This window comes from Pseudopipra pipra, chromosome 5 (assembly GCF_036250125.1).
Source record: "Pseudopipra pipra isolate bDixPip1 chromosome 5, bDixPip1.hap1, whole genome shotgun sequence".
NCBI classification, from domain to species: domain Eukaryota; kingdom Metazoa; phylum Chordata; class Aves; order Passeriformes; family Pipridae; genus Pseudopipra; species Pseudopipra pipra.
The window spans coordinates 33,405,194-33,432,731 of NC_087553.1; the positions used below are offsets into that span (position 1 = coordinate 33,405,194).

Below are 27,538 nucleotides of genomic sequence, written 5' to 3' on the forward strand. Positions count from 1 at the left end.
TGTAGATATAAGAATGTCTCCTCTTTGTAACATATATAACCTAATTCAAAGCAAAAGGAAAGGCTTTTGTAGACTTAATGTGTGCTTATAATCATAATGCCCAAATCAGACTACTTAAAATCTACCCTGGCAGCAGGACAAGAAATCTGACAGTTATTTCATTTCAGCTTCCCTATTTTTTTGCATTATTTGAATGATTATACAAACAAGGCTTTTAAGAGGCTCCGGTCCTTCTCTTTGTAGTTACAGCTCAGAGAATTTAGAGGCGTGGGATTGAACTGAAAATATGTGGGGTATTCCTAGAGCTTCCAGTAATAGGTAACCCATGGAATGGAGCTTTCCTTTGTTTTCTTCAGGCTGCTGTGACTATCTTGAATAAGGGAAGAAAGGCAAAATTTAGAAGAAGAAAAAGCCTTTTTTTCAGATAAGTCCTTACTGTGGTAGTCTCCTATTTAATCATCACCCTTGGTTAATAAAACAATTCCCTATTGTACTGCACCTTTGGGCAGCCACATAAAGAATTTTCCCTGTGAGGGAAAAAAAAAAAAAAAAGAATTATTTGTGTCTAATATGTACCTGTTAAATTAACTGCAGAAAGGACTAGTAGAGGGCTACTATGGACTAGGGCTGTGCAGGGGACTTTCCATCTGCCCTGGAACCTTCACACACCAGCATCAGCCTTTGGGGAGCAATGGGTCCTTTTTCCCTTGCTCAGCTCCATCTTGGAGGAGGGGGAAAAGAATAAATCCTTCTGAAGCTTTCTTTACTCCAAATCTCTTGTTCCCAGTGGATTCCAGTTAACAGGAACCTAGTGTGTGTTCACTTCTGGCGAAGACAATTTAAAATGATAACAAAAAAGGTCCTAGAACAGTGTAGCAGGAACCTAGCCTTTCGTGTTGCTGCCTCTGCTAGGCCACACTTTAAACTTTTTCGAAGGTGGATTTAGTCTGCAAAGGCTTTCATGCAAATGGCTCATTTACTTAAAAATCCACAGAGAGCAGGGGGCCACAGAGCTCTTTTCCCCTTCATCTTCCCCTTACTCGTCCAACACCTTGTAAAGAAGCACCGAGGTAGTGAAAAGCAGGTTATTATGCACTGGGAACTGGTGTGGCAACTGTTGCTTCCCCTTCATTAACGCGTGTGTTTAAGCTGAACGACTTGACCTGAAGTGGCTGGAGCCTCCCAGGGAAAGTTGTCAGTACTTTTGTGTGTGTGTGTGTCTCTACAGAGTTCCACACCGCAGCAAACCCCCTTCTTTCCAATTTGCCGCCTGCTGCCCTGAGGGTGACAAGGCTGAAAGTTTAGCAAGTTCTGTGCATAACTTCACATCACAGGAGCAAGTGCGTATTCTCCCCCTCCCCTTTCTTTTTCCTGCTCCTAAACACCTCCTTCAAGTTCGCAGCTGGGCAGGACTCCAAAGGTGCAGCAGCAGCAACAAGCTGGAGTTCAAAGTTAGCAGTAAATTGCACAACTTCCAGCTCATCGCTACGCTCGGTGACTATTAACAAGCTGGAAGGCGCTCAGGGAAAAAAATAGGGGAGAAGGGAACACCCTCGAATTGTTTGGGGATCGCTGATGTTATGCCGCTGGGATCATGGCTCCTTTTGGAAGGAATTTATTAAAAACCCGGCATAAAACCAGGTAAAATGCGTGGGTATGTGGAGGAAAAGGGTGAGCGATATGGGATAATTTTTTTATACTTTTTGTTTGGATCTGGGTCCAGGATGTGTTATCCGGGCCATGCCGCTCCCTGCAGCTGGAACTCCAGGGCTCAGGAGCGAACCGGAGACGGGCCGGGGGGAGCGGAGCGGAGGGGGCTGGTGTGTGCAGGGGCAAGGGGCTCTTCCCTTCCCCCCTCCCCCGGACCTGTCATTCCCCTCTTAGCTCTGGCTCTTTTGGTTGCTGGTCAATATTTTCCATGAGCGGAAAGTAGCTCTTCCGGACTTCGAATCTGCCTCGTCTAAACCGAGGCGAACATTGGCGGCCCCCCGTGCTAACAAGGTGAGGCTCACCGGGGCCGGGAGGACAGGCTGCAACCCCGACGTGCGCGTCCCGGAGGCGGCCGGGGGGAACCCGGAGCCCTTCACCCGTCCCGGGACAAAACTCCCTGAGTTTCTCACGGGAGGGCCGAGCTCCGGGCCCCTCGCCTCCCGCCTTAGCCACGTTCCCCTGGGAGGCAGAGCGGCAGCCGGCAACCCCTTCGAATCAACCCCGTCCCTTATCCTGTCCGCTGGCTGTAAGCCTGGGAGGTAGGAGAGCATCGAGCTCTCAGCCTGGGGAGGGAGCATGGTTTTTTTGTTTAGCCTTTAGTCCGGGATGGACTCGTACTGCATGTGTTTTTTTGCCTAGAAAATTCTTCAGGTGGACAGCTGCGGTCCCTGGGTCGGCTGCCGCCAAGTTTCTTTACGGGGACTTTGCCCCTAACGCTGTGCATGCTTCTACATGCCCCGCACACCGGCTGTGAAAAGGAGAAAAAGGGTTATGTAATCATGTTAGGTGCTAGGATGGTACTAGATTATTTGAGATAAATATTCTTGGAGTGGAGTAAATCTGCTTGGACCCTATAGGATGTACAATTGCCGAGCCCATCTAGCTAAAGCTGAACAGAAACAGATTGCCTCAAAAATCACTTGTAATCTTGTTCCCATTTTGACTGGTGCTTTTCGCTGAAATTTAGTTTGTATTTAAAGGGATGCAAGGGAAAATCTCTTCCGGGGGGAATATAATTGAATTCTTAAAAAGTCTTGTAAAAATGTCCCTTTTCTGGGTTTGGCTTTTGATTTTCACATTTGATATACTGAAAACTATTCGAAGGGGATTGTATTTGTTGGGATTGTGTGAAAATATTAACTTAGCATAGTACATGGAATATAAATAAGAAAGATTCTAACAGTCAATGTTTAAAAAATTGGGTACTATTTTAGAATTATTAATATTGTAGGTTACAGATTAAACAGCATGTTTTGCTAATGGGTCTGAAAACAGTAAAACTTTGATGTATTTCTCATGTAGCCATTTTTTGTTTAGAAGGGCTGGAAAGGTGGACATGAATTTTTTATGAAATTGCTTTTACATAGAGCTGTAAATTTTTTACTCTTAAAATATAAGTTTTGCTACTACCATCATTTATCTGAATGAACATTATGTCACAAAGCACAGTTCCATTGTGTTTAACCGTGAAACTGTTGGATATTTATAATATCTTCACACTAATTTCATCAGTCTCACTATGTTTGCTGATGTGACATTTTATTCCTTGGGAAAAGAAATTCAGAATCCAAAGCTAATAGGTAATAGAAATTCAAATACCAAAAGAATCATTACTATGAACATCTAGCATTTTCTTCTGACTTCATCCTTCCACCTCCAAAAATAAATTAATGCTTTTAATGGCAGAGAGTAGTTATGGCAATAAGAAGGGGCTGTACAACCACAGAAATGTGGGGGGAGGAGGTCAAGAACAAAGCAAACTACATAATTCTTAAGATGTGTTGCTATTATCTGTTCAGATATTTAAATTTCTGCATATTTAATGTTAGTTTTGACATTGAATTTTGAGAATTTAACTTTGTTTATGCATTTAGTAAAACGGTTTTGCAGTATAAGTGAAGAGATACATAATAATTCTTTTTCATTATAATTGTATCTTGGTGAACTCATCTGAAACCTTGAAAAGAAGTGAGCTTAAAGTCCTTCACTATGTTTAGGGCAGTAGTTGGAGAGTTGGAACTTGTGGCTCATTACCTTTTATTAGTTTAATTACCTCTAAAGAGAGACCAAAAAAGTAGATCTTTAATCCACTGCTGCTTTTTTCATTAGATCTAGCACTCATCCACCTTTCTGAGAAACTTAAGTTTTTTTCCTTTTTCTCTGGAATGTTTTAATGAGCATTCTCTACATGCAAATATAACTCCTGAAAGTTATAAGATAAGCAAATGGGGAGTAAAATCTATGTTTACATGAGGACATAAAGCTAAGTTGAGGCAATAAAGGTAAGTGCAAGAAATGCCAGAAGGAAAATGAAGGCGTTACAGTCATTTGCTCAGATAACAAGATGACACCACCATAATTAGTGCTTGACTTGCAGCATTGCCCAGAGGTCCCAGATCAGGGCCCTGTTTCACAGTAGGCTCTTCATATACAGATCATAATTGTCAGTCCCTACCCCTAAGACCCCAGAGTTTAAACAAAGAGTTTACTCTGAGTCTGTGTCTATGAGGTATTCTAGCAAGAGGTGAGGGATGTTGCCTATGATGTCACCAGCTTTTAGAGAAAGAAACTGAGATTAACCATCAGGAAGAAAAAACCCATGCTGAACTACTACCAGTATTTGAAAGATCTTCAGTCAGTATTACTCTCTTGGGCTGCTGAAATCTCACTCATGCAGAGACAGCACAAGGCCTAGGTAGCTACTCAATCACGGTAAGCCCTGGTTTGATTTCAGGGGAACAGCCGCTAGCAGTGTGGCTCCAACATATATTTCTTGGTCAGAAAGGCAGTGAGTGATGTCTTGATATCTTTTTCAACAGCTATAAGTAGCATAGTCCCCAGAGTGTGTTTGTGCTTGTCAGTGTGTCCCCAGGAGAACTATACTTCCAAGATGCCCCACCCACCTACAAACTGAAATGTACGAAGCGGGACAGGCTGTACTCTCTAAGGCAACAATGGAAAAAAGAGTTTCCTGCAGGACTAAGACTCTGCAACATGAGTAGACTCAAGGGGATTTATTTTTATGCAAATCTCTTAAAGATGCCATTCTTTGAGAGTGAGAGGAATACTCAGCTGACATCACACTTCAGAAGTGTGGTGATGGCAGGAAATGCTTAGCAGAAGGTGGAGGAAGAGAAAAGGCACTGACTTCTTTGCACTCTAACACATTGCTCTGCATGGAGCAAAAGAGCTCTCTATCCAAATATGAGAAACAAATACAGAGCATATATACTTGCGGTGTCTATGTACCAGGGTTTCACACTGTATAGGATTTCCTAGTTGCTAAGCAGTACAGGAATTTATGCCACATTGACTTTCTGTAAGATTAGAACTTCTCTGCCCTTGGGTGCTAGATTTGATCCCTTTTGAAAAGGGGTCTTTAGGTTCATTTAAATACTTCAAGGATATCTGGATCTATCTCACACCAAGAAAGCTGACCTCAGTGTTATTTCTTTCATAAAGACTACTTCCTTGGGTTTTACACATAAACTGTAGTCAAACTTCTTGAAGCTCTACTGTTCCGTGCATGTTGTAGCCAGAGAAGTAGCACACTGAGAAGCAGAAGATACAGATAATCTATCTTCTTCACACAGTTGTCCGTGATGCTGTAGGGTTGTCCTGTTAGGCACAACACACTGAGAAATATTTTTTGCCAGTGTACTTCATGTTGGCCCTATGTTTACCACAACTGTTTGTATGCTCTGTTGACATATAACAATTCTGAATCCAATATACATTTTTTGTGATGAAACAGTTGTTTCAAATCTATTAATATTTAAATTTATTTATTAGTTTTCCTTTTCCTTCCTGATTTTTTCCCCCCACCTTTTATTATTTACTGTTTTCCACCATTTTCCACTTTTACTCAGTGCAATGGCAGTTAGTGCAGTGTTTATCTATAGGAGGCAAAGGCTTAGTTTGCCTACTCTTAATTCTTCCTTTCTTTAAACAGCTCATCTCTAGTTCAGAGATAGAAAAAAAGACCATATATCTCCATTCAATCTTATGGTTATAGAGGGAGTTCTTTCAGTTCTGACAGTCAGAGGCCCCTCCCCAGTGAGAGACACATTCAATGATTATCTCAGTTTTTATATTACTGTGCAGGGTAGTGAATTAGATTAACAACTTCATCTCTCTGATACTGACCTAGCATTTCCATGATCCCTCCCTTCCTCCCTCCCTCCAGTAGTTTCTCATCACATCTAGTTAGCACAGTGATTTGAGTATTACTCTGAACATCTCTACTGCTCTACAGTTGAGTACGCTGCTGTACATTTTAAACCTTGATGAAGTAAAACTGAAAATGCTCAGCATTGATGTTTGGATTGGTAAAGCTCTTGGATATCAACTGCTTGTCTGAATGAACTGTGCATGACCCACACTGTAAGTCTCATGGGATCATGTGAGATGTCTAATACTTCTCTTGGATGAGCACACACGGATAAAAATCTATATGAAGCTCTAAAGGTGCTTTTTGATACAAGACTACCACGTATTTGGTATGTATGTTGGAGGGGGTAGATAAAAACTTATTTAGAATCAGTGGTGTTATCTGTGTTAAATTTTTAAATCAAAAAGATGGTGCTTGTTTGGTAATGGTAGAATACATTCTTCTCCATATTTTTTATTTTTCTTGAGTATGAGACATATTAGTGAACTATCAAAGAAATTTTTCCTTTTTGAGCCAGACTTCATACACCAAAATTTATTTTCTGGGCTGGCTTGTCAGCTTTGTCACAGGGGTCAAAATGGTTGCATACATTTTCTAATAATCTTTGTACATATTTGTTCACTTCAGTTTCAGGAAGAGCTTTTCGTCTAGCAAAACACTAACTTTATTTCTAAAGAGTTAATTATCTACTATTCCGGGAGGTCAGGCAGCAATTTCATTCCAAAGGAGTAAATAAAATGAGTAATAGAAGTGTGTAATACTACACCATCTAAGGAAAGAGCATGACTTAGGTTAAGTTAAAGCTAATCTGAAACACTAATATAATGTAAAGTCAGGCTGAGAGATACATTTCAGACACAACCCCCCATTTTTTTTTAGTAAAAAATTCAAAAGAGGAAAAATCTTGCTGGTCAGTGGCTATTTCCTATTTTACTGCTGAAAAATTAGCATTTTATATGCAGAGTAAAAACTCAGTCACATTCCTAAATGTGTAATGATTTTATAGAGAGAAATAAGTTTTCAGAGATGGGAATTTTTTAAAATTCTATTATTAATAAAAGTCAGTGATAAACACAGAGTAGTACCTCCTGATTGACCTATGCTCAGAAAAACTTTTTGGTTTGTTTGTTTTATATGATTAGTAATAACAATGTAAAACTATGGTCTGAAACATTATTATTTGAAAACATTAACATCACATATGCTGTACAAGCTTTAATTAGTTCATCCAGCTTCTATATTTAGTATGTTGATAAATCCTTATTAATAGTGACAGAAAGGATGATGCAGTATAAAAATTGTATTTAAGACCACACATTAAGTGAAGCCTAGAACTAAATAAATGTTGGACATGCTGGTACATAGTTATGTGCATGGGTTACTGGTCTATTATTGTCACTTCTACTATTTCTCTCATGTATTATGATACTCTTAAGATGCTGACTTTCTGTCTTCTGCAGTGCTTCCATACTAGCAATTCCTCAGGTATCACGTAGGGCAAAACAAATAAGAGACAAATGGTTTCAGGATGAATGGAAAGAAAGAGTGATCAACCAAATTGGAAAATAAATTACAAATATTTTTTTGTGTAGCAGAGCCAGAACAATCCTCTACAGAATGTAGGTACTAAACAAGTACAGTTCAGTATAATGTTATGCAGAGTTCTCTGAAAATTTCTCTCAGATCTGTTTGCATCTGATCTTTGTTTTTATGAACTATTCTATATCTACATGTTCCATTAGAAAAAAATACTTAGAATGCAGCACAGTTTTCACACAAATTCTGATGATGAAATTTTTCCTTCTGGGGCTGTAAATTTTCCATGGGCTTGCACAATTCTTGCAGTGACAAATTTTCATAAATAATTCCTCATGCTTATGTTTAACACATAAATATAAAAGTCAAGAGCTCGTTAGTGATTTTGGAAGTTGTATTTTTGAGAGAGCCTTGTCCAAAAGAATATTCTTTTTAGCATCTTGCTGTAACTCGACTCAAATAGCCCCAGAATGAACCACTAGTTGCCTTTTCTTGTTTTGACCTATCCAGAAATGCACTTAAACCGCAGGTGTTGCAATAGTGATAACGATACCAATTTGCTCATGACCTCAGACAACCAATAATCTCGTTTAGTTTTCCTTAGCTGTAATTTGGTGTTAATATTTACATGCCTCAGGAAAATACGTAGGACATGATTAGACAGTGTAAAATTTGTGGAAATGCAGAATATGAAAGTCAGTTAGTGGGAGAGGTATGAATAAAATCTGTGAGCTCTTTATTTCTAATTGTTGTACAGTCCACTAGAGCTAGCTACCGTGCAGGGAAATGAGAATACATTGTGGATTGTTTAGGTCTGATTTCACATGATTCTCTGAGGAATTTTCATCAGTCTAAAATTTTTCATAATGTTAAAAATTACTTGTGAGGAAGGTTGTAATGTACTAGAAAAGGAAATAAAGAAAGAAATGCCATGTGGATGTTAATAGATTTTGTGGTGGTTTTGTGAAGTGAACATAAGAAAAGAAAGCTACGGAAACCAAAAAACAGAAAGGAAATTTCTCGATGGTAATGATATTAAAGTTGTCATGAAATTATTTTTTTAATGCTATGAAAGCCAAGTTCTAATATCATGTAGAAATTAATAAAAGACACAAAACTTTAAAGAAAAAAATTCCAGTGCACGTTTGGCACATCTTTCGTGCATTTTATTTATGCCCGTTATTTAAAGTTATGTTTCTCTTTCACAGATTTTTTCCTATTTCATTCTCACTCCTGTCTGCCGGAGTACATATTTGCCTCTGTCAGTTTGAAGCATTAAATTTTTAGTTTGGATGGTTGCTAGATGTATATTTTTTGAGCATTAGCATTAGAAGCAGCTTATTTCTTAGAATAATCTTAGAAGTGATATATGCCTCTCTTTTCCTGGGTTGAAGTTGTTTTTATATGTTGTTTTTTCCTCACATTCATTAGTAAAATGTAGAATAATGATGGAAGGTAGAGAGGGTAGGTATTTCTTGTGAATAAAATATATAAGTATAAATATAATTTTTCAGTTTTGGGGGTCAAAACTGTTAATCTGATTAAGTTGCTTCACCCCATCTGTTCTCTTTCATTGATGTAAAGAGTTCTGAATTATGAATTTCCCATCATAATAGTAAATATAGTCATCTCTGTTGAAAAGCAGAAGATATTTATTTTTTCCTCCTTTTAATAATACAAAATTATCAAAGTTTAAAATAAATATGCAAAATAATAATATTATCATGTTCAAGGACACAATCAGGTTCATGAAAATTTAATAATCTATTAGACCAAGTTTTGTTTTGGTCAGGTACAAATATGTTTACCTTACTTTAGCTTGTAAGGAGGTATGACCTCAGTGGAATAATGTAGCTGAGTGAAGACTACTAATTTTTAAGAGAGTCTGCCCTTGGGTCTTGACCATGCAATTTGCTTTGTGTTAATACATTCCATCATCCATGTAGAACACCTTACTTTGCTTTCCCCAACCTCCTTCAAATTGAAAAGGATTATTTCTACAGAGGGTAGTTTCCACTGCGAAAGCCCTTTTAAGCTACAACATTTTTCAGAGCAACAGTTGGGATACCGTTTCCATGACCTTAAGTATATCTCATTTGCCACAGGAAGTTATCAGATTCTGCTCACTGATCAAAGAGTGGCTTAGTGACATTTATAAATACAGGATCTTACACAGATGTTCAGCTGCTTGTGTTTTGGTTGGCTTCATAATTGGTAAACTGATGTTCTGAACTGCTGTTTCATATGGATATTACCTGATGACAGACTTCCTCTGTACTGATTGCTGAGGCACTAAGTATACTTGTTTAACTTGATTATTGCCTGTGTCTCTCAGGGACACTTTGTTGTTAGAATGCTGTTTTCATTAAAAGCTTTGTACAAATCCAGTTTTCTAAGAAAAATTTAGATTGGTATTGACTTTACTGCACTTTCCCAGATTCCTGATACTTTAAGGTTTAGGTAGATAACTAATCATGTTTGTTTACCCATGAAGGTCACTACAGGTATCAGACAAAGATTTAAGTTATTTTTGGAACTACAGTTGTGGATGGTCACAGTACTTCTCCTGACACTCGTATTGTTTCTAAGATTCAAGCACACAGGAAAACACAAATGTCAAGCTCCATCTTACTCAACTTGATCCACTGAAAATTTAGGTATCTACTCATCTAGGTACTCTTTGTAGTTAATGGATACATCTAAACACTTCTGGAGGGCAATTCATTCAGTCTTAGGCAGGCTTTCAGTATGTGATTAGTCACCCTTTTGGAGGAGCCTACTTTATGCCACTGATTACAGAGGAAGGTCAGAAAATTATCTCTGATTGCACATCTCCATTTTAAATAGCTTAAGGTAGATGACATGAGCTCCACCCAATCACTTTTCATGGAGCATGCTCAGACTTTGTAGAGCACCATCATTTGCACCATTCATTTTAAAAACTAGAAAGGGAGTCATGAATGTAGAGGTGAATTACAGGTAGATAATGTATGATTAAGGGAGAACCATCCTAATAACATGGATGTGTTCCCAAACCCTGCCACAAAATTCCTACCTGATTTTGGGCAAGTCACATAAACCACAGTTTACAGAAGTGGTTACTCACTATGTGTTCCTTATTTGCTAATTCAGTGTCCTGTAATCTGTTTTGCACAAGGGCTGAGCAAAGGATGTCTCACTTTGCACATTTCTATGATATCAATTCAGTTAGCCAGAGTGGAAATTTAAATGAGTGGATAGCTTTGGTCTGAATATTTTTGAGCTCTGGTTTGTAAAAGGGAGTTCTTTCTCTACACGAGTATGTGGAAATAAATAAAAAATACATATCTATGCATTTACATATTACAAAACTGAGTACACATTAGACTTCTTTAAAAGTCAGAAGCCACAAACAGAATGTGCATATGTCATGGAAGAAAGCTAAATATGTATATTTCTCCAAACATGACAGAGTTGTCCACATGGCAGAGGGAAGCATGCCTTCACTCAGCTGTCACTGTGGGCAACCATTCAGCTTATGAAGTACCTTGTTAAAAGTAAACTACCATTTTATCCTCCCTGAGCTATGAAGCCATATGAATTGCTCATATGTTGAAAGGATCCCCACCTGCAAAGACATTTGGATATGTGAAATAAAGAAACATCAGGTTAATTTGAATGTTGACTCAGCCTGACTTTCTGTGAACTAATGACAAGTAGGTTGCAGTGTCTTTCTGGTGTCACAGCCTGCTTGGGATAATCACTATCCTGCCGTAGATGCATCTCACAAAACTAGCACCATTATTTCTTGGGTCTGCCTTGGTCTTTGGTCACAGTAACCCAACCATGTTTACCTTCAGCTGTGTCCAATGCAGGTTTTTGTCCCATACCTGCTCTCTCTGTTCATCACAAATCTTATGCCATGGGTTACTACCCTTTCAGCTGCATCAAATTTTTGAACAGTTTCTTCCTAAACTGTTCCATCACATTTAAGTGGGTTATCTTGTTTAACAAGGCTTTTATCTTTATGGCCTAATTCATCATGACTCATTGGAGGTCAGACAAGTAGCTCAGCCCCAGTGAGAGGGTTGTGATGGACAACTGACATGGGTATGAGCCTCTTCAGATGGCCCCAGATGGAAACTCATTATCTGAACCCATCATGTCTGTTATAGAACAGATTTTGGACTTAAGTCACCATCATTCAAATACTTTGGGATTCACATGGCTTTTTATGTGAATCACATGAAATGTCTTTCCTCTGCAGCTAGCCTCCTTCTTCTCACAGCTAAAAATTATGTGAGTGTGCTACTGGACACCATTCTCTGTATCTATCTCTTTTGTCTACACTTTCTTCTTGGCATTATTCTCATAATTTTCCCATTACTCTTGGTAGTCTTTATGATCCAGCATTAACCTTGCTTCCAGACAGCGAATCATCCCTTTTTGTCTTTCCTATCTCTATTGCTCAGCTGTCTAGAGCTAGTTTTGCAATCGCCTATGCCCTCCTTAGCATATCCATTGCTAGGACAGAGCACAGTTGGTAAGGTTAACAATTTATTTCATTTGTTCAGTAGCTTCTTCAGAGAAGATGTGGTTATATTTCAGAGACCTTATCAGCCTCTGTCTGACTAACTACATATTGAAGCATTCATTGATAGGCAATTTTAGAAAATTACTTGAAAGCATAAGCTGCACAAATCTCTCATACTGACAATGGACACTAAAAATTCTTTAGGTTTCTTTTAAAAAAAAATTATGTCCACTCTTCTTGTTAGCTTAATTATGTATCTAGTACTCAATTTAGCTCTTTAGAATGAAAATTTATATGAGTCCACTTCATCATCTCATCTTTTTTTCATTTCAGCTCTTCAAATACTGTAAGTAATAGAACACATTTGTCACTGAATTATCTTTCAGAAAGTTCGAGGGAGAAATTTGAAGAAAAAAAAAGAGAAATAATTGATTGTAAATGAGGTCTTGATAGAACCCCTTTTGAGGTGATATTCTTCAAAATGATTTAATGAAAGTAAATGAAATGGCAAAGATCATACAATATAATTTTCAGAGTGAGGTGGTTCACCTGCAAAATTTATTGCAATACATACAGAAGAAAATTAAAGTCCATCCTGTATTTCTCTCACTTCTGGCAAACTGTAAGAGATACTTAAACTAGATTTTATGATATACAAAAAAGCTGTGTTAACAAATCATTAAAATCAAGAAAGTTAAGAAAGGGTGATGATTGGTGAGGTGGCTGGACAGATCTAACAGGGTAGTGTTGTAAAAAGGGCAGTGCTAAGCCTCCTTTTCTTGCCTGACACTGAATATTTTCCTTATTTTTTTTCTCTTCTCTCTTTTTTTTTTTTTTTTTTTTTTTGGTTGGCTGGGCTGGTTTGGTTTTGGGTTTTTCTTTTAATGTTTTTCTAGGTTTGCTTACTGCAAGTTTATCAAACTGGAAACCCATTGGTTGAACTAACACAGCTGGCACAAGCAAGGAGATGGGAATATCCACTAGACACCAGATTGCCTAAATTACTTCATGGTATTTTAAGTCATATATATTGCTAGCCTGTAAGACTAGATTTAGCGTAAAAACAGTATTTAGGATAATCACTTTGGTAAGGTATTTATTTTGTAAATAATTTTGTCTGTTTTGGGGATAGGTTTGAGGAGTGTTGGAGTGTTTAAATACAGAAGATAAAAATACTAATTCCTACAATGTTCATGAAGTACAAACAGAAATTTGCCACGGGCTTCTACTAGAGCAGCTACAGAAGTAGTTACAGTAGGTAGCCATCAGGAACAGACTATAAGGGAAAGAAGAGATTCTTTTCTGAGCCTAAATTCAGCTTGAGGACTGGCAAAGGGAAACCAAATCCATCTGGAGTTTTCTTTCTATTTATTGTGAATGAGATTAGCATCTGTCTCACATGGTGCTACCAGGAGCAGAGAAGAGGTACACAACATGCACAGCATATAATGGTTCATAAGAAGATAACCATCCCAGCCTTTAGCTTAGAGAGTATTGGAAAAGTGGCATGAAATATTATTTCCTTGTTTGTATCTTCTTCCTTTATTCAACTTACCTTATTATCACCAGTTTACGTATAGTGTGCTTTTTTCATGTTTTGGAAGCCCAGACCCACCCTCAGAATGCTTTGTGTTTATTTCTTCACTGGGCAAAATGTCAACAAACCCAGAGCAGGGAAGTAGCATACATTTGCCTTTCAACAAAAGCCGAACTGAATTTCATGGAACAACAACAAAAAAACCCTCATACTCCCAGTGCTTGGAATTCCCCTCACTTCTTTGATCTCAAAAGCTCATAAACAACCAGGGTGCTTCTGAAAAGCAGTTATAAAAATTCTAATGGGAGAAATTAGATAACCCAAATTTCTACTAGCTGTAATAGTAACTCTATCATTTTGAAGTCTATGTTCCAAATGATCTATAAATGATTCTGCTTCCTCTGTATTATTGAAAGTGATGGAATTTTAGACACATTTTGTACATTATTAATAGGAGTTCCATAAAGCTTGCATAGTGCTTAAATATGCATAGGTGCTTAAGTAGACACAGGAACAATATATAGAATTGTATTTTTGCAATGTAGCAAAATTCTTGTGGTAGGTAAGAAGTACCAGTGACATTTTCATTTGTTCACTATTTGTTCAGAACCATCCACAGCCCAAAATCAAGATGTAGCATTTCCTGTATTGATATTCCTAAACATTGCATGCTGCTTATTAACACAGGAATTTGAAAATGCCCATCTTCCCATTCCCCCTAATATGATCTAAAGAATTACTATCACTGAATATGTCAGTGTTTGTTTTGGCTCTGAAGTTTTTCCTGCATCTTCCATCCCTGTATAACAGCTGCTTCCTCACTAGTAGTTGCAATATACATATCAAAACATGTTTTCCCAGTAAAGTAAATTGTTAATGTTATTGTAACTCATATTGGAAAATATTTTGGTGGACAGCTAGTTCTCCTCTGTTCTAACCTCCACTGTGTCAGGCCACCACCAATACACACCTGATACAAAGAACATGTTACCTGCTATGGCATTTTGTGTACATAGCATGCTTGCTGGAACTCCAAACGTTTTTTTGACTAACATCCACTTACCAACCTTGTGACTTTGAATATGGAGAAATGATGATTTGTCTGACAGGAAGGCAGATTTAAAGCATAGATGTTATTTATAGAGAACGTATAACCTTAGGAGTAGAGGAAAATTTCAGAGGTATGACAGGAGGAAAGGACAGGGGCAGATGCAGTCTCCACTGCAGCCTTTCCACTTGCCTGTAGGTTAAGTGATTGGAAGCATGAACGTGGTATATGGCAGAGCTAATAGGTGAAGGAAAGGACTTAGTAGAAATTTGGTCACCTTTGCTGAAAATCTGCACTCTGACCTTGCAAATGGGATTTTGTAAAACAATATTGTCCACTGTAGCAATGACACAGAGTCCTGTCATTAAATGGAGCTAAGGGGAGTGTTCAGGATAATCTACCATAACTATCACTCTCATCTAGTGAGCAAGGTGTATAATTCCTTTTACAGTATCTCTTATTTCTGTCTTTCTGTTATTGAAATATCCTCAGTTACAATTTATTGACTTATTTTCTATGAAGTACAAACTCCATGAAGTACCTATCCACATAACAGATGATAGAATTATTACTGTCAGTCTTTGTTGGTCTTTTTTGTTGACTACTTTAATTTCTTTTTTATCTGTTTTAAGTACTGTCAGAGCTTTTTCCCCTTTTTATTTTTCTTAAATAATGATCCCTTTTCAGGCACCTGCTTCTAAGCAGTACACTGATTAGAATGAAGCATATGATTTCCCATGGGATTTTTACCAAAGTCTGACATTTCAAGTCAGCAGAAACTCTGGTGTGAAAAAGTTATTTGCAATAAAATACTTATCAAAATTATTTTCTTTAAACTGTCACGCTTTTCATGTATTTTATTCTATGACAAAATAATACTATCTCATTGCAATTTAAAATTATTTCACTGACATTTGTCATAGAACACCACTATAGTATAAAGTGATTACGTGAAGAGAAATTTCAACTATAGATCACTGCTGAATTATAATATATGCAGTTTTGTACAGTAGCTAACTAAAGTGATGGCATTTCTCTGCAGAATAGACTAAAGAACTACTCACAGTTTTAAGTACATAAATTTTAATTGATATAGGACATATTTGCAACACTTGTTGCTTTAAAATTCCTCATAAGAGCTTCCTGACAGTATGGGTATCTTGTTGAGTCAAAAATTTATGCTTTTAAAAAGAAAAAGCAAAATGAACATAAACTTATACTAGGAAAAATGTATTGTAAATAGCTAGTTGTAAAAATAGATTTTGTTTAAATTGTTTCTTTTTTCATATATCTGAAATATTTCAATTAGAGCACCCAAAATGTGTATATATATATGTTTGAAAAATATCACGTGACTCACAAGATGCCTAATTTTCCTTTATTTTTAGTAAATGACTATATACATTTCTGTAAAGGAGGAAGTTTTATTATAGAGCAACATTAAATGGGTATAGAAACAGATGGTAGAGAGAAATTTAAGTTATTCCTTTTGAAATAATTGTTTTCAGAAGTTCTGTTGCGTTCTTTCCAAGTCTTCCTACAATATTAGGACTACTACTATTGGGACTATACTGAGGGTTTTTATTCTTATACTTAAAGTAGTAGTTCTGCCTTGTCATTATTCTTTTCAGCTAGTTGTTGCCCTGACTTTTGTGTGATGCAGAAGGGAATAAGAACCAAGTTTCTGACATGTCATGTATGGAATTTCTATGTGGACATTAACTGTGCCTACATTAATACTGTTTTTAGGGACAGGTGAAGGGGAATGGGAATGCAGTTAGTTAACAGGCTAACTTGAATTCCTAAAGTTTTGGAATAATTCCAGCTTCATTGCGTAGTGAGAGAGTAGCTACTTCCTCCTTGCTGCCCTTAGGAAACTCAGAAGCGTGTAATCTACTTAGGCAGGAGGCATACTGAGTATAAGATTTGGCCTTTATTGCTTTTTGAAAAGCTTTACAGAAGGTGACAGAAAGTTGAGAAAAAAGGTGGATTAAATGTGGATAGTCTGAATAAACTTAGTATGAACTTTTAATGTGATTCATTTATTCCTGAAAGGTTGAAATACTTCTGACCTTAGCTTTCATATGGGCTCTGTATTCTCTATAGCTTTAATGTTTAAACTCACAATCCAAAATCTGTGTGGATCAAATTAAATTAGAGTTTCTTCCAAGCAAGAGCTGCAACACATGGCACCAATAGCTTTACTTTTTCACAAATTTCACAGATAAAAATCGCACAGATACAAAATATGTTTTGATCTTTTTTTTCATAATGATCATCTATTGTTTCATATATGTTTATATATGTATAGTAACATCCTGAGATTTTGAAAAAGAAACAATAAAAGCAATATAATATTATAATTTCTAAATGGAATGAGATGATGCATGTATTTGCTATGTTTTGACTCCATATCAGGTTATTGACTTCATATTAGGTCAGAGATCTGGTGGAAACTGCATTCCCACATCCTTCCCACAAATGATTGAACGTTCGGAAAAGGTCCTTCACTGTGAGTGGGGTTGGGTACTGGAACAGGCTCCCCAGGGAAGCTGTCACAGCCTCAAGCCTGTCAAAGCTCAAGGAGCTTCTGGATGGGGTAGTCCTGTGAGAAGCAGGGAGCTGGACTCAGTGATCCTTATGGGTCCCTTTCAACTTGAGATATTCTATGATTCTATGACTGATAAACTAATTAGCTCTTATACACCCTGATATGTAAATGTCACTGGTATCGAAAGCTCTCAAATGACATGCAGCATGTGATCTATGCTACAAATGTAGGTTGTTTGTGCCAAGTAGGTATTCCTGTAATATTGGCTTCTTCTTTCCAGCAAGGAAATATATAAAAAAAATTATTTTTATAGATAGTCATATTTTTAATATGACTCAGCTCAGCCCAGCTCAGCTCTGAGAGATAACAGAGATTATTAATCTCAGCACAGAGATTTTTAGCAAGGTTTTTAGCAACTGCATAAAACCAAGACAAGTGCTCTCTAGGACCTTACACATGGAAGAAACATCTGTGGATGTTGAACAAAGAGATCATAGCACAGACACATACTTGCCAAAATCCAAATAGGCATATTCATGTGCCCCAGCAGCATGCTCAAAACCAGCCCCTTGAAAACACTAGATAATTAAATGTTTAGTGTCTCTTGTTTTCCCAGGGTGTTATATGCCATTGTGTCATACCATTTTCAGAGGAGAGCAAGTGGCTTGGCTGGAAGATTTTTACCCACTGTGCAATGTGGCAGGTAGGACATGAGGTTTAGAACCTCTTCCCAAGGAGGTGGCAGTGTACAGCTTGAAAAAGAAGTTAGAGAGCACTCAGAGACACAAGAGACTCAAGGAGCTACCTGCCTGGATTTCCCTAAAAGTTTCATATTTCTTAGTAGACTCTAGGAAAGCCCTGAAATGGCAGGCCCTATACTTCTAGGCAAGGGCTTCACTGCAAGGACGCAGTAGGCATCAGGAGGATTGTCTCTTAAAGCCTTTTTGGCTTTTGGTTTCTCCACTGAAGAAGGTGAATTGTTCTGGGTGGCATCTTGACATAATGTAGGAGTTTGCTTATTAGAAGTTAAGAATTACTTTGGTCTTACCTTGGGGAGGTCAGGACAGCAGCATACCTACATACTCTGGTCAGCTGAGGACCCCATCACATCAGCCAGTCAGTTATAAAACACAATTATCATCTGATCTGCTGTAGATTAAACTGTATGTGCTATTGAGAAGGTTTAAGCTGTCATAGAATAAAATGTGATTTTCCCAATAAATTGAGGGGAAAATTACTGAGAGATTTTACACAAATGGCTTTCCAACATGATCCCTTTGATGGCAAATTTATAAATTATTAACAGTTGTACACATTTTCAAGGAAAAGGTTAGTGTACTGCTTGGTGTGCCTCCTGTTTTCACCTACTGATTTTTTTATTCCATATAAATTATTTAAATGACTGAGAGGAGACAGCTAGTAAAATTTTTGATCGTGAACATAATCTCAGGTTTGAATCCCTTTCCTAACACAAAAACTTTTAGTTGGTTGCTCATGTTGACATAAAATTGGTTCAGCTGTTCATGATTAGTACATTAGTAAATTAGTAAAGTTTTAAACTAGCAAGGGGTTCACAAAAATGTCCTGGTTGTGAAATTTCTAACAACTACTTAGGTATTTTTTAGTTACTCAGTTTGATTTTTCTTTGGGGAGGGTATGTCAAGAAATACAGTAATGTTGAAAAAGGAGTTCCATTTTGTTTTGTGAAAGTCTAGGAAGAATTTATTACAGTGAAGAGAGAGAAGATTTTCTTTTAGTGTTCAGAAACACTGCATTGAGTTGCTAACAGTACGACATGCAAGTGACCTCGTCCCAACAGAATGCAGAAATTAGTAAGGGAAAAGAAGCATCCTGTAGACATGAAGACGAAATTCTACAAAGTAGGGGGAACTCTTTATTTGATTAGCATGATTGGTTATAAAACTATATATTACATATTTAAGAAGAATGTTAACATTTTTAGGAAGGCAAAGAATTATGTGTTTGATATGTATATTTTTGTTCCAGACATACCTTTAAGTCAGTGAATATCAAAAGCACTGCTTCCAGCATTTAAGCTATCTAATATTTTGACTTTGTGCAATGTAAATACATGTTTTTGTTTTGTCTATATGTTGCTGGAATGTATTACCTTCCCCCGGGCCTGAAGAATAAATTAACAAAGTGTATATCTGACAGGCAACAATCAGTTTATGCTGACATAATTAAGACTGTGTGAGGTCTATAACATGATTAGAATGTTTTTTTGGGTCATCTTTAAGAGAAGTAAGGAGTAACAGGCATGAAACTAGCAGACAAACCAAGCAAACAAAAAGGTTGGAAAAGTACTTTTGACCATTCTTAAGTTTAAATTCCCATCTATTCCTAAGAAACAATTGACTTTGCAAAAAGAGATAGACTTTCATGTTGTTGTTATCATAAAGACCTTAAAATCATAGATGGATAAGTAGAACATTTCAGTGATCAATTCAAAGAAACAGAATTCAAGCCATAACTGAAAGCTTCAAAGCCTGTTTACAGCAGCAGCAATGCATTGTTGAAAAAAAAAAAAATTAGTTGCTTAGCTACTTTTGAGAAAGTTGCTGTTGTGTTTTTTGGGAAAACGAACCATTTAAACTGGAAAAACGCTTTCACTGTTACACACTCATTAACTGATACACTATTAAAAATGGTGGTTCTTTTATGTCCTTTACAAAATTGCAGGCCATGGAAGGCAAGCAACCTATAAACATGAGAAGCTTGCCTCTCCCTTAAAATCACTGTTTAAAAGAAGATCCTGTTGCTGAAGATTATAATTTATAATATTGCATTTTGGAAAAAAAATTATTGTCAATTATCAACATTTATTCAAGATATCTTCCTTAGTATTGGAATGAATTAATGGATTTCTTCATAAATTACAGTAATAAATTCAACAATTAATGGAACAGTCAAGGTCTAAACTAAGCTAAGAAGTTGTAATATGTTATCTTTTAGTTATCATTACTAAATCTACTGCTGCTGTAACCTTTCTTGTTACATTTCTCTCAGACAATAAACTATAATCTGATTGGATTAATCTCACTTGAATTCAGCTACCTGAAAATGACCTATTTAATTGAAGGTGGCCACATAGGTCTCTTATAGTTAAAGAAAGAGAGAAATAGCTTAATTTGAGAATTCATTCCAATTATCATAGATGGTCTAGGCAACGGTAATTTCTCCTTGGTGGTCCACTCTCTTCTCTTGACAAAGAGGAACTTCTGATGGTGAATTTATAGAGAAATTTTAATTTTCACATGTCTAAGTGAGATGAATTCCTCTTTGTATATGGAGAATCTGTGCTTCACTTTCTATAAGGAAAGTAGAGCTTAACAGATGTCTCCTTGTACTAACATCTTCCTGCATCCTGAAAGCAAGTCTTTAATAATTGTTCTTTTCTGACTGACACAATAATGGTTCATTTTTGTTTGGAACTATCTAAATTAACTATGATAAAAGAATTATAGAATAAATTTTACTTATAATGTCCATAGTAAAGTGCATCAGTTTACCATTTTTTAGTGGAAGAAAACAATAAACCACTTTTGATATTTTAGAAGATATTAGAATGTGATGGAAATGTAAGATTATGAATTATTTGCTAAATCTTTTTGATTAAAAAGAAAGATCAAAATTTTAGTGAGACGTCAATAAAATTTAAGATAACATATGTTGTAACAAACACATAGGAAAGAAAATGAAAGAATTTGTACTTTACAGTTTTGTTTTGACCCAAGAACTACAGAGATGTTCAGAATTTCTTTTTAATTTCTTCTCCCCTTTTCCATAAAAGGTGACAATATAATTAAAGGTATAGATTACATACATTACATACATACATATATATTTATAAGTATATATTTTCATGTTTAAGCTACTTTAGTTCTTTGTGTACGTGTATGTGCATACATTATAATATTTTGCAGTGCTACTACTAGTTATGTGCTATAGACAAAACAAAGAACAATCCTTCCCAAAAATATTAATGTAAATTCTGTGTAGACAGGTGCATCATAACTGAAAAAATAACAGGGGGTGATAAATGTCTAAAAGAGGACTGAAAACAGTAATTTAAAGATGTTATTTTACACCTATGTAGTTTCAGGGATCCTGTAGAGATTGCTTTACAATAAACAGTGGGTTGCCATCAGAATTTTGCTTTACTTCTGCTGAACTCTGTGGGAATTTTGTATAAAAATGGGTACAGCAGAAGTATTTATCAGTACAATAAAGATAAGGTGTCTAGGGATTTTCAGATTTTATCTGTAGTTTTAATAATATCACAGAGAGAAACCGTTTTCATAAGAAAACTTTAAAGGAACCAGGAGAAGAAGAGACTGTAAGCTTCTTAATTCACATAATCTGTTACATACTGAAAATATTGACCAGGAAAAAATATGGCAATCAACCAAAAACAAGAATAAAAAAAAAATTAATAGGAAGAGTTTCAATGTGAAAACAAATTGCATAAGATACACTTGGAAGAATGCCAGAGGAGATAATACTCATTCCTTGAAATATATTTCTTGATTACAAAAGAAACCAGGAAGAGCAAACACTGAATTTACTGCCTCAGAGTTCCTAATCGAGTATTTCTTCTCATATCTGTGGTGAAAAAAAAACAACCCTTGGTTATTTTATAGTCACAGTTGACTCATGTGGCAATTTGCTGTTTACCTTCGTTTCACTTAACTCCTGATCTGTCAACAGAAAAAATTCTATAGCATCCTGTTTTTTTCAAATCTAAAAGCACTTACAGATGTTAACTTTTTAGCATGTGACATACTTAACAGTAATGCCATTTAATCTAGTATCATCTTTTATTTCCTCTCTCCCATTTAAACTTGAATATTACTCTTTCTTTGTGTCACTTTGCCATTTTCTATGTCTGTGACAAATACTTTCTTATTTTGAGAAGCAGTCTATGAAAACATTATTAATCTTCTGAGCACCAGCTTCAAAAAATAATTGCTGTAAAATGCTGGTCTGTAAGGGGGAGCTATTGAAGTGGGAAAATTATGTCATTACTCAGAGTAATCTACCAAAACACAGATTTTACAGAGGATGTTCCAAGACCTGAAGCAACGTAGTTGGACAGACCTCTCCTCTGCGATGATACTAATAAGCTCACTCTTGTCAGTTTTATTAGTATTCATTTGCACTCTCCTGTCTTTTGAGGATTATTGCCTCCTGGTCAGAGTGGCACCTAGAGTTGAGTCAGTCGTACTTCAATTTATTAGACTGCAGTGTGTCTGTCATGTTGTGTAATAATTAAGAAAAAGAAACAAGTTGTATTGCTTTAATAATCATAGGGTATAACCATAATCAAGCCAAATAAAACTCCATTCCTCCTACATTTCAGAAGACTAGAAAAGGTGTCCGAATAAGTAGCGCCAGATAGAAGCAAATGTTGTATTGAGCACTTTGAATATTGTCTGAATAGTTATTTTCATTTGCAAGTTTTCTCTGTCAGACTGGGTTAAATCTCATTCATTCAAACTAACTGCAAGAGATACCAGAAAATCCAAAGAAAGGCATTTTTCCTCAGGGAATTTAGTGTTTTATCATTTTATGATAAAAGAGGTCAAATTATCAGGTTTGGACAAGCAGTAAATTATGCATGTGGAGTCTTGAGGACATGAATATCCTGGCAACTTTGCCAACATAGGCCCATAGCAATTCAGGAGCACTCAGATGGGGATGAACTGAAGAATTAGCTGTAAAGTGAATTTCTACCTTTGGTCAGCTGAATTGCTCTCTAGGCACTACTGATTGTACTGATTAGACAGTTACAGTAGCCATAAAGGGATATCAGACACCTTAAGTATCTTAGTGTAAGGAGATATCAGTTAAATAGCACTTTCATTGCAATTCATAAACAAACAAATAAATAAATAAACTTTTTTGCTTTTCTTGCATTTTTGTATAATTTCAAACATTAAAAAATACAGATCCATATATGTGTTCTCTTGCAGTTGGTATTCTTTCACAGCTCATTGGAATTCATGCGATTTGGTACTTCAGGAAAAGCAACAAATTTCTTGAGGCTTGTTAGTGAAAAATAACACTGGAAAACAATGGTGTTTACGCTTGTGTGGGTCTGTGTGTGGCAAAAGAACTATAGATTTATCTTATTGTCAAATTCTTTTAACTTTGATGGTGTTCAGTCAGCTTTCCTCAGTCCATCTGTGTTCAGTGCATTCTTCTCCTCAGAAGCCTTGGTGATATTAAGAGCTTAGAAATGTTTGTGCAGTGTCTATGTAATGAGGAAGTTGTGTTGTCCCAGGACAGTCTGGATATGTAATACAGATTGCCAAACTTTATCACTGATTGTTAATACACACTTACTATATGAACAAAAACTAAGTTTGATAAAAGACATTTTGTGTGAGATTGCCATTTTGTGTGAGATTGCCAGCTGACTTAGTAGTAATATTAAAGCAGTGGCTGATTAAAGCTGTTACGTAATCCAAAGATATTTCTTCATGGAATTTAAACAAGTATATTATCTTGTACAATAATACACAAATTTTTCAATCTGATGTCATATTGGAATTATAGTAATTATTCTGTGCCATTGATATGTAATTTATACTTGATGTCTTCTTGTTCTCCAGGTCTGCCAGCAAGGACATGGCTTCAAATGAAAGAGAGATTGTGGTTTGGGTTTGCCAGGAGGAGAAGATTGTATGTGGCCTGACAAAGCGCACAACTTGCTCAGAAGTGATTCAAGCACTGCTTGAGGAACATCAGACAACATTTGGAGAGAAAAAGGTCCTTTTTGGAAAACCTAGTGATTATTGCATCATAGAAAAATGGAGAGGCTCGGAGCGAGTACTGCCTCCCTTGACAAAGATTCTGAGACTTTGGAAGGCCTGGGGGGAAGAGCAGTCTAATTTGCATTTTGTGTTGGTAAAGTCAGATGCCTTCCTCTCGTTTCCATTGTGGAAGACAGCTGAAGCCAAGGTAATACAAAATGTAGAAAAACAGTGGGACCTCAGTCCAGCAAATTACATGAAGATGTTGCCAATAGACAAGCAAAAGAAAATTGTGAGGAAGACTTTCCGGAAACTGGCCAAGCTTAAACAGGACAGTGTTCAGCAAGAGAGAGACAATATGGAGACACTAATTCATCTGATAATTTCTCAAGATCATACCATTCATCAACAAGTCCTTAGAATGAAGGAACTAGATATGGAAATTGAAAAATGTGAAGCGAAATTCCATCTAGATCGTGTGGCCAATGACGGAGAAAATTACGTGCAGGACTCCTACTTAATGATCAATCCAACTGAGGCTGAGCAGCAAAGGAGTAGGCCAGATGATCAAAAAGAAATGCATGAGTATTTGAGCAAAAGTGAGGGCATTTTACAGGTTGAAGAGAGATTGAAACATCACAAACAATTAATAGAGAACCTGTGCGCTGAAATTGAAAAAGAGGTACAAGGTATATGCACGGAAAAAAATGTAGATGATGTTCACACAGAAGTAGCTGCTAATGCTGAATTGGAAAACTCAAGTTTAGAAAGTGTAAAATATGAGCTGGAAAAAAGTATGAAAGATGGTCTAAGAATCAACTCATACCTGAGCTGCATTCAGAAAGAACTTACATACAGGGACTCACTGCTTCAAAAGAAGGAAAAAGAATACGAACTTCTTACTGAAGAATTTAATTTACTACATGTTAAAGACAACGTTGAAACTAGGCTTCAATCAAATGAAGAGCCATCCAAGGGCAGTGGCATCTCCAGTAACAGCACTGCTGTTCCTGACTTTGTTCATAGAGTGACTAATCTGGACATAAATGATACAGACTCTGATACTGGAATAAGCTCTACACACAGTCAGGACTCTGAAATAACCTCAGGGGACATGGTACTGTTGTCAACATAGTTGAAAACAGTCATGCATTTATGAAAGGTCATATTTTGAGGATATTTATAAGGATTAGTAAATCTTTTTGTCTTAAAAGTTATGCTCTTCAAGATGTTAAAACTGTGGCACCGCTTTAGCAAAGTAAACAGTGTCTATTTATGTCCTTAATAGTATACTTGTGCTGAAAATCATGTGCAGTATCATGGGTTAACTGCTGATAGGTGCAAAGTTGTTGGCTTTGCTACATCAAGACAGACTGCTTAGATCTTGTAATATTGATAATTAGTGAAACAGGAGCATTCTGACTGTCTTGGCCCAAAAATTTGGAGATTTGATATCCTTTGATCTTTGGGTCCACTCCTGCACCTCTCTAACTTTTTAGGAACATGAAGTAGAGATTAGAGCAAACTAGACACAGAGTTTTATTTTCTGCTCTGTTACATTAGCTTTATTCAGGAGTTTCCCTGCCATGAAGCTGCTGTAAAGGAATATATAATTGAGCATGTAATCTGTTAAAAAATAGTTTTTATGATATTGTAGGACAAAAGAAATATAATTGTATTTATGTTTTTTTTTTAAATTTAGTTTCATCAGGATATTTTCAAAAACTCCTGAGTCCCATTTTAAAAATTACCTTACACACATAGGCTTTGAATTTTGATTCTCTTTCAGTGGCACTTACCTGCTTTTAAGATTCTTAAACCCCCTACTTATCAACTGTTACCCTGTAGTTGCCCCAGTGATTTTTAAGTCCACATAGTTTCTGCCAGCAGGATGTCAGAACTGCTTATGTCCTGCTTGTGCGAGATGCTCAAATCCCAAACTCATGCTTAACCCCAGGGGTTAGGAAAAAAGCAAGGCTTTCTCCTGACTATCTCAATGGTTGGATCCAGTGTCTTAAGCCTCCTCTAAAAATGACTACCAAAAAAAGCGTAGCAGAAGTGACAGGCAGGAACAAGACATTTTTGTCTCTGGCTAAACACTTTACCGATAGCCACTTAGTTACTATTTTCACGTAGCAAGTAGGTTGTCAAATCCCATCTCATGTCTTGGAGCAGAAACCTGTAAATCCTACTTCCTCAGTGAGGATTTTGGGATACAGGTAAAACTGTCCACTTTATATAGCTAATTAAATATTGGACCCCAGGTAAAATTAAAAAAAAAAAAAAGAGAGAATGCAAAACATGAGACTTTTACAACTATGTGATTAAGTTAAATGATTTCATTTAAGATATAGTAGTTGATCCCAAATCCTTCTCCAGCACATTGCTGTAAATACGAAACAAAGCTGTAGAACTGAGATGTTCTCCTCAGTTGCCAAACAAGATATCTAACTCTGAGCTAGGGACTCTGCTAATAGAGAATACACGCATAATTTCTGGGTTGCCATGTTTGTGTTTTGCAGATCAATCTGTTTAATGCTTCTGATTAAAAGAATTGAATGGAGAAATAATTGCAGTGTTTTTAAAAAAAGTTCAGCTGCAAAATTCAGATAGATCCTGGAATCAACAGCCTACAAAGTAAACAAATGGACAGTACTTAGAAGGTATAAATGTAAAATACTTTCAAATACACTGCTTTCTCCTTCTGTAATTTTATTCTCTTAAATGTCTGTCAACCGTCTGTTTTCTAAAATGACCAAAGCGCTAGGACTGCTGATTAGCACATATTTGATGCAGAAAAACAAAACAAAAAGAAGAAAAGAAAAAAATTTCTAAAAAGGAAATTTTTCTTTTTTGTTGTTGCTGCTGTGGCTTGGTTTTTGTTTTTTTGGGAGGTTTGTTTGTTTGTTTTGTTTTTTTTTATTCCTGGATATTATAAATAGGTTTTGTTCCAACAAAGTGTGCTAGTCGCCTTAATATATTTTGTGTTGTATTTTTGTCATACAATGGTATTTTAATGCTTCAATAATAGTGTGTAATACTTAGACTCATCAGCTCCTGATGGAAACACGTGTATCAAATATATTATCTTGTCTTTGTAATAATTTATTAACGCAACTCTGCATCTTTTGACCTCTGTGGTATCACTCTGACAAGTAGTAAGCACAGAGCTCTGAATGCTGAGAGTAGGCTAACGTATTCTATGAGTTCTTGTTAGTTTAGTTAACAGGTATTTCTACTGAGTCATTTTTTTATATCTAAATACTTAGAGGATAGAGAATTGAAACAGAATAATATTCACAGCTGTGCAGACTAGAACAAGACCCATGGGGGAACTAATTTCCACTCATACTCTACCAGATTTATTTCACTCATAAGAACCTCCCTTGCAACATGTAGATCTTAAGAATATCACTGTGTTTTAAGAAGAAAATAGGAAAAATAGATTGGGAGAGAGTATTTCTTAAAAAATAAAAGAATATTAAAAATCCAGTGTTTTGAAGCATTTATTTGAAATTTATACTTTGAAATCTCAAACTTTTCTTTCAGAATTTAGATGAATGTATGAGATGATTACAAAGACTGTATGCACTCTTTGCTGTCTATCTGCCTCGACAGTTTCCATGTACTTGTTCAACCTGGTTTTAGAATAATGGGCATTTATGCTCCTTACTTCCTCCTCTGTCCTAGCTA

At 36.4% G+C, this 27,538-nt stretch overlaps 1 protein-coding gene across 3 annotated transcripts; it reads left to right on the forward strand.

Moving 5' to 3' along the window:
* The first annotated feature begins 1,284 nt into the window (after nt 1–1,284).
* RASSF9 (Ras association domain family member 9) lies at nt 1,285–27,337 on the forward strand. 3 transcript variants are annotated; one of them, XM_064655528.1, is made up of 2 exons: nt 1,285–1,641; nt 23,705–27,337. In XM_064655528.1, the coding sequence occupies exons 1-2, from the start codon at nt 1,595–1,597 to the stop codon at nt 24,978–24,980; spliced, it is 1,323 nt and encodes a 440-aa protein (XP_064511598.1). In that variant the 5' UTR covers nt 1,285–1,594; the 3' UTR covers nt 24,981–27,337. The 3 variants fall into 3 exon arrangements, with proteins under 3 accessions (XP_064511598.1, XP_064511599.1, XP_064511600.1); XM_064655529.1 differs by lacking the exon at nt 1,285–1,641 and adding an exon at nt 1,751–2,001; XM_064655530.1 differs by lacking the exon at nt 1,285–1,641 and adding an exon at nt 2,018–2,249.
* The last annotated feature ends 201 nt before the right edge of the window (nt 27,338–27,538 follow it).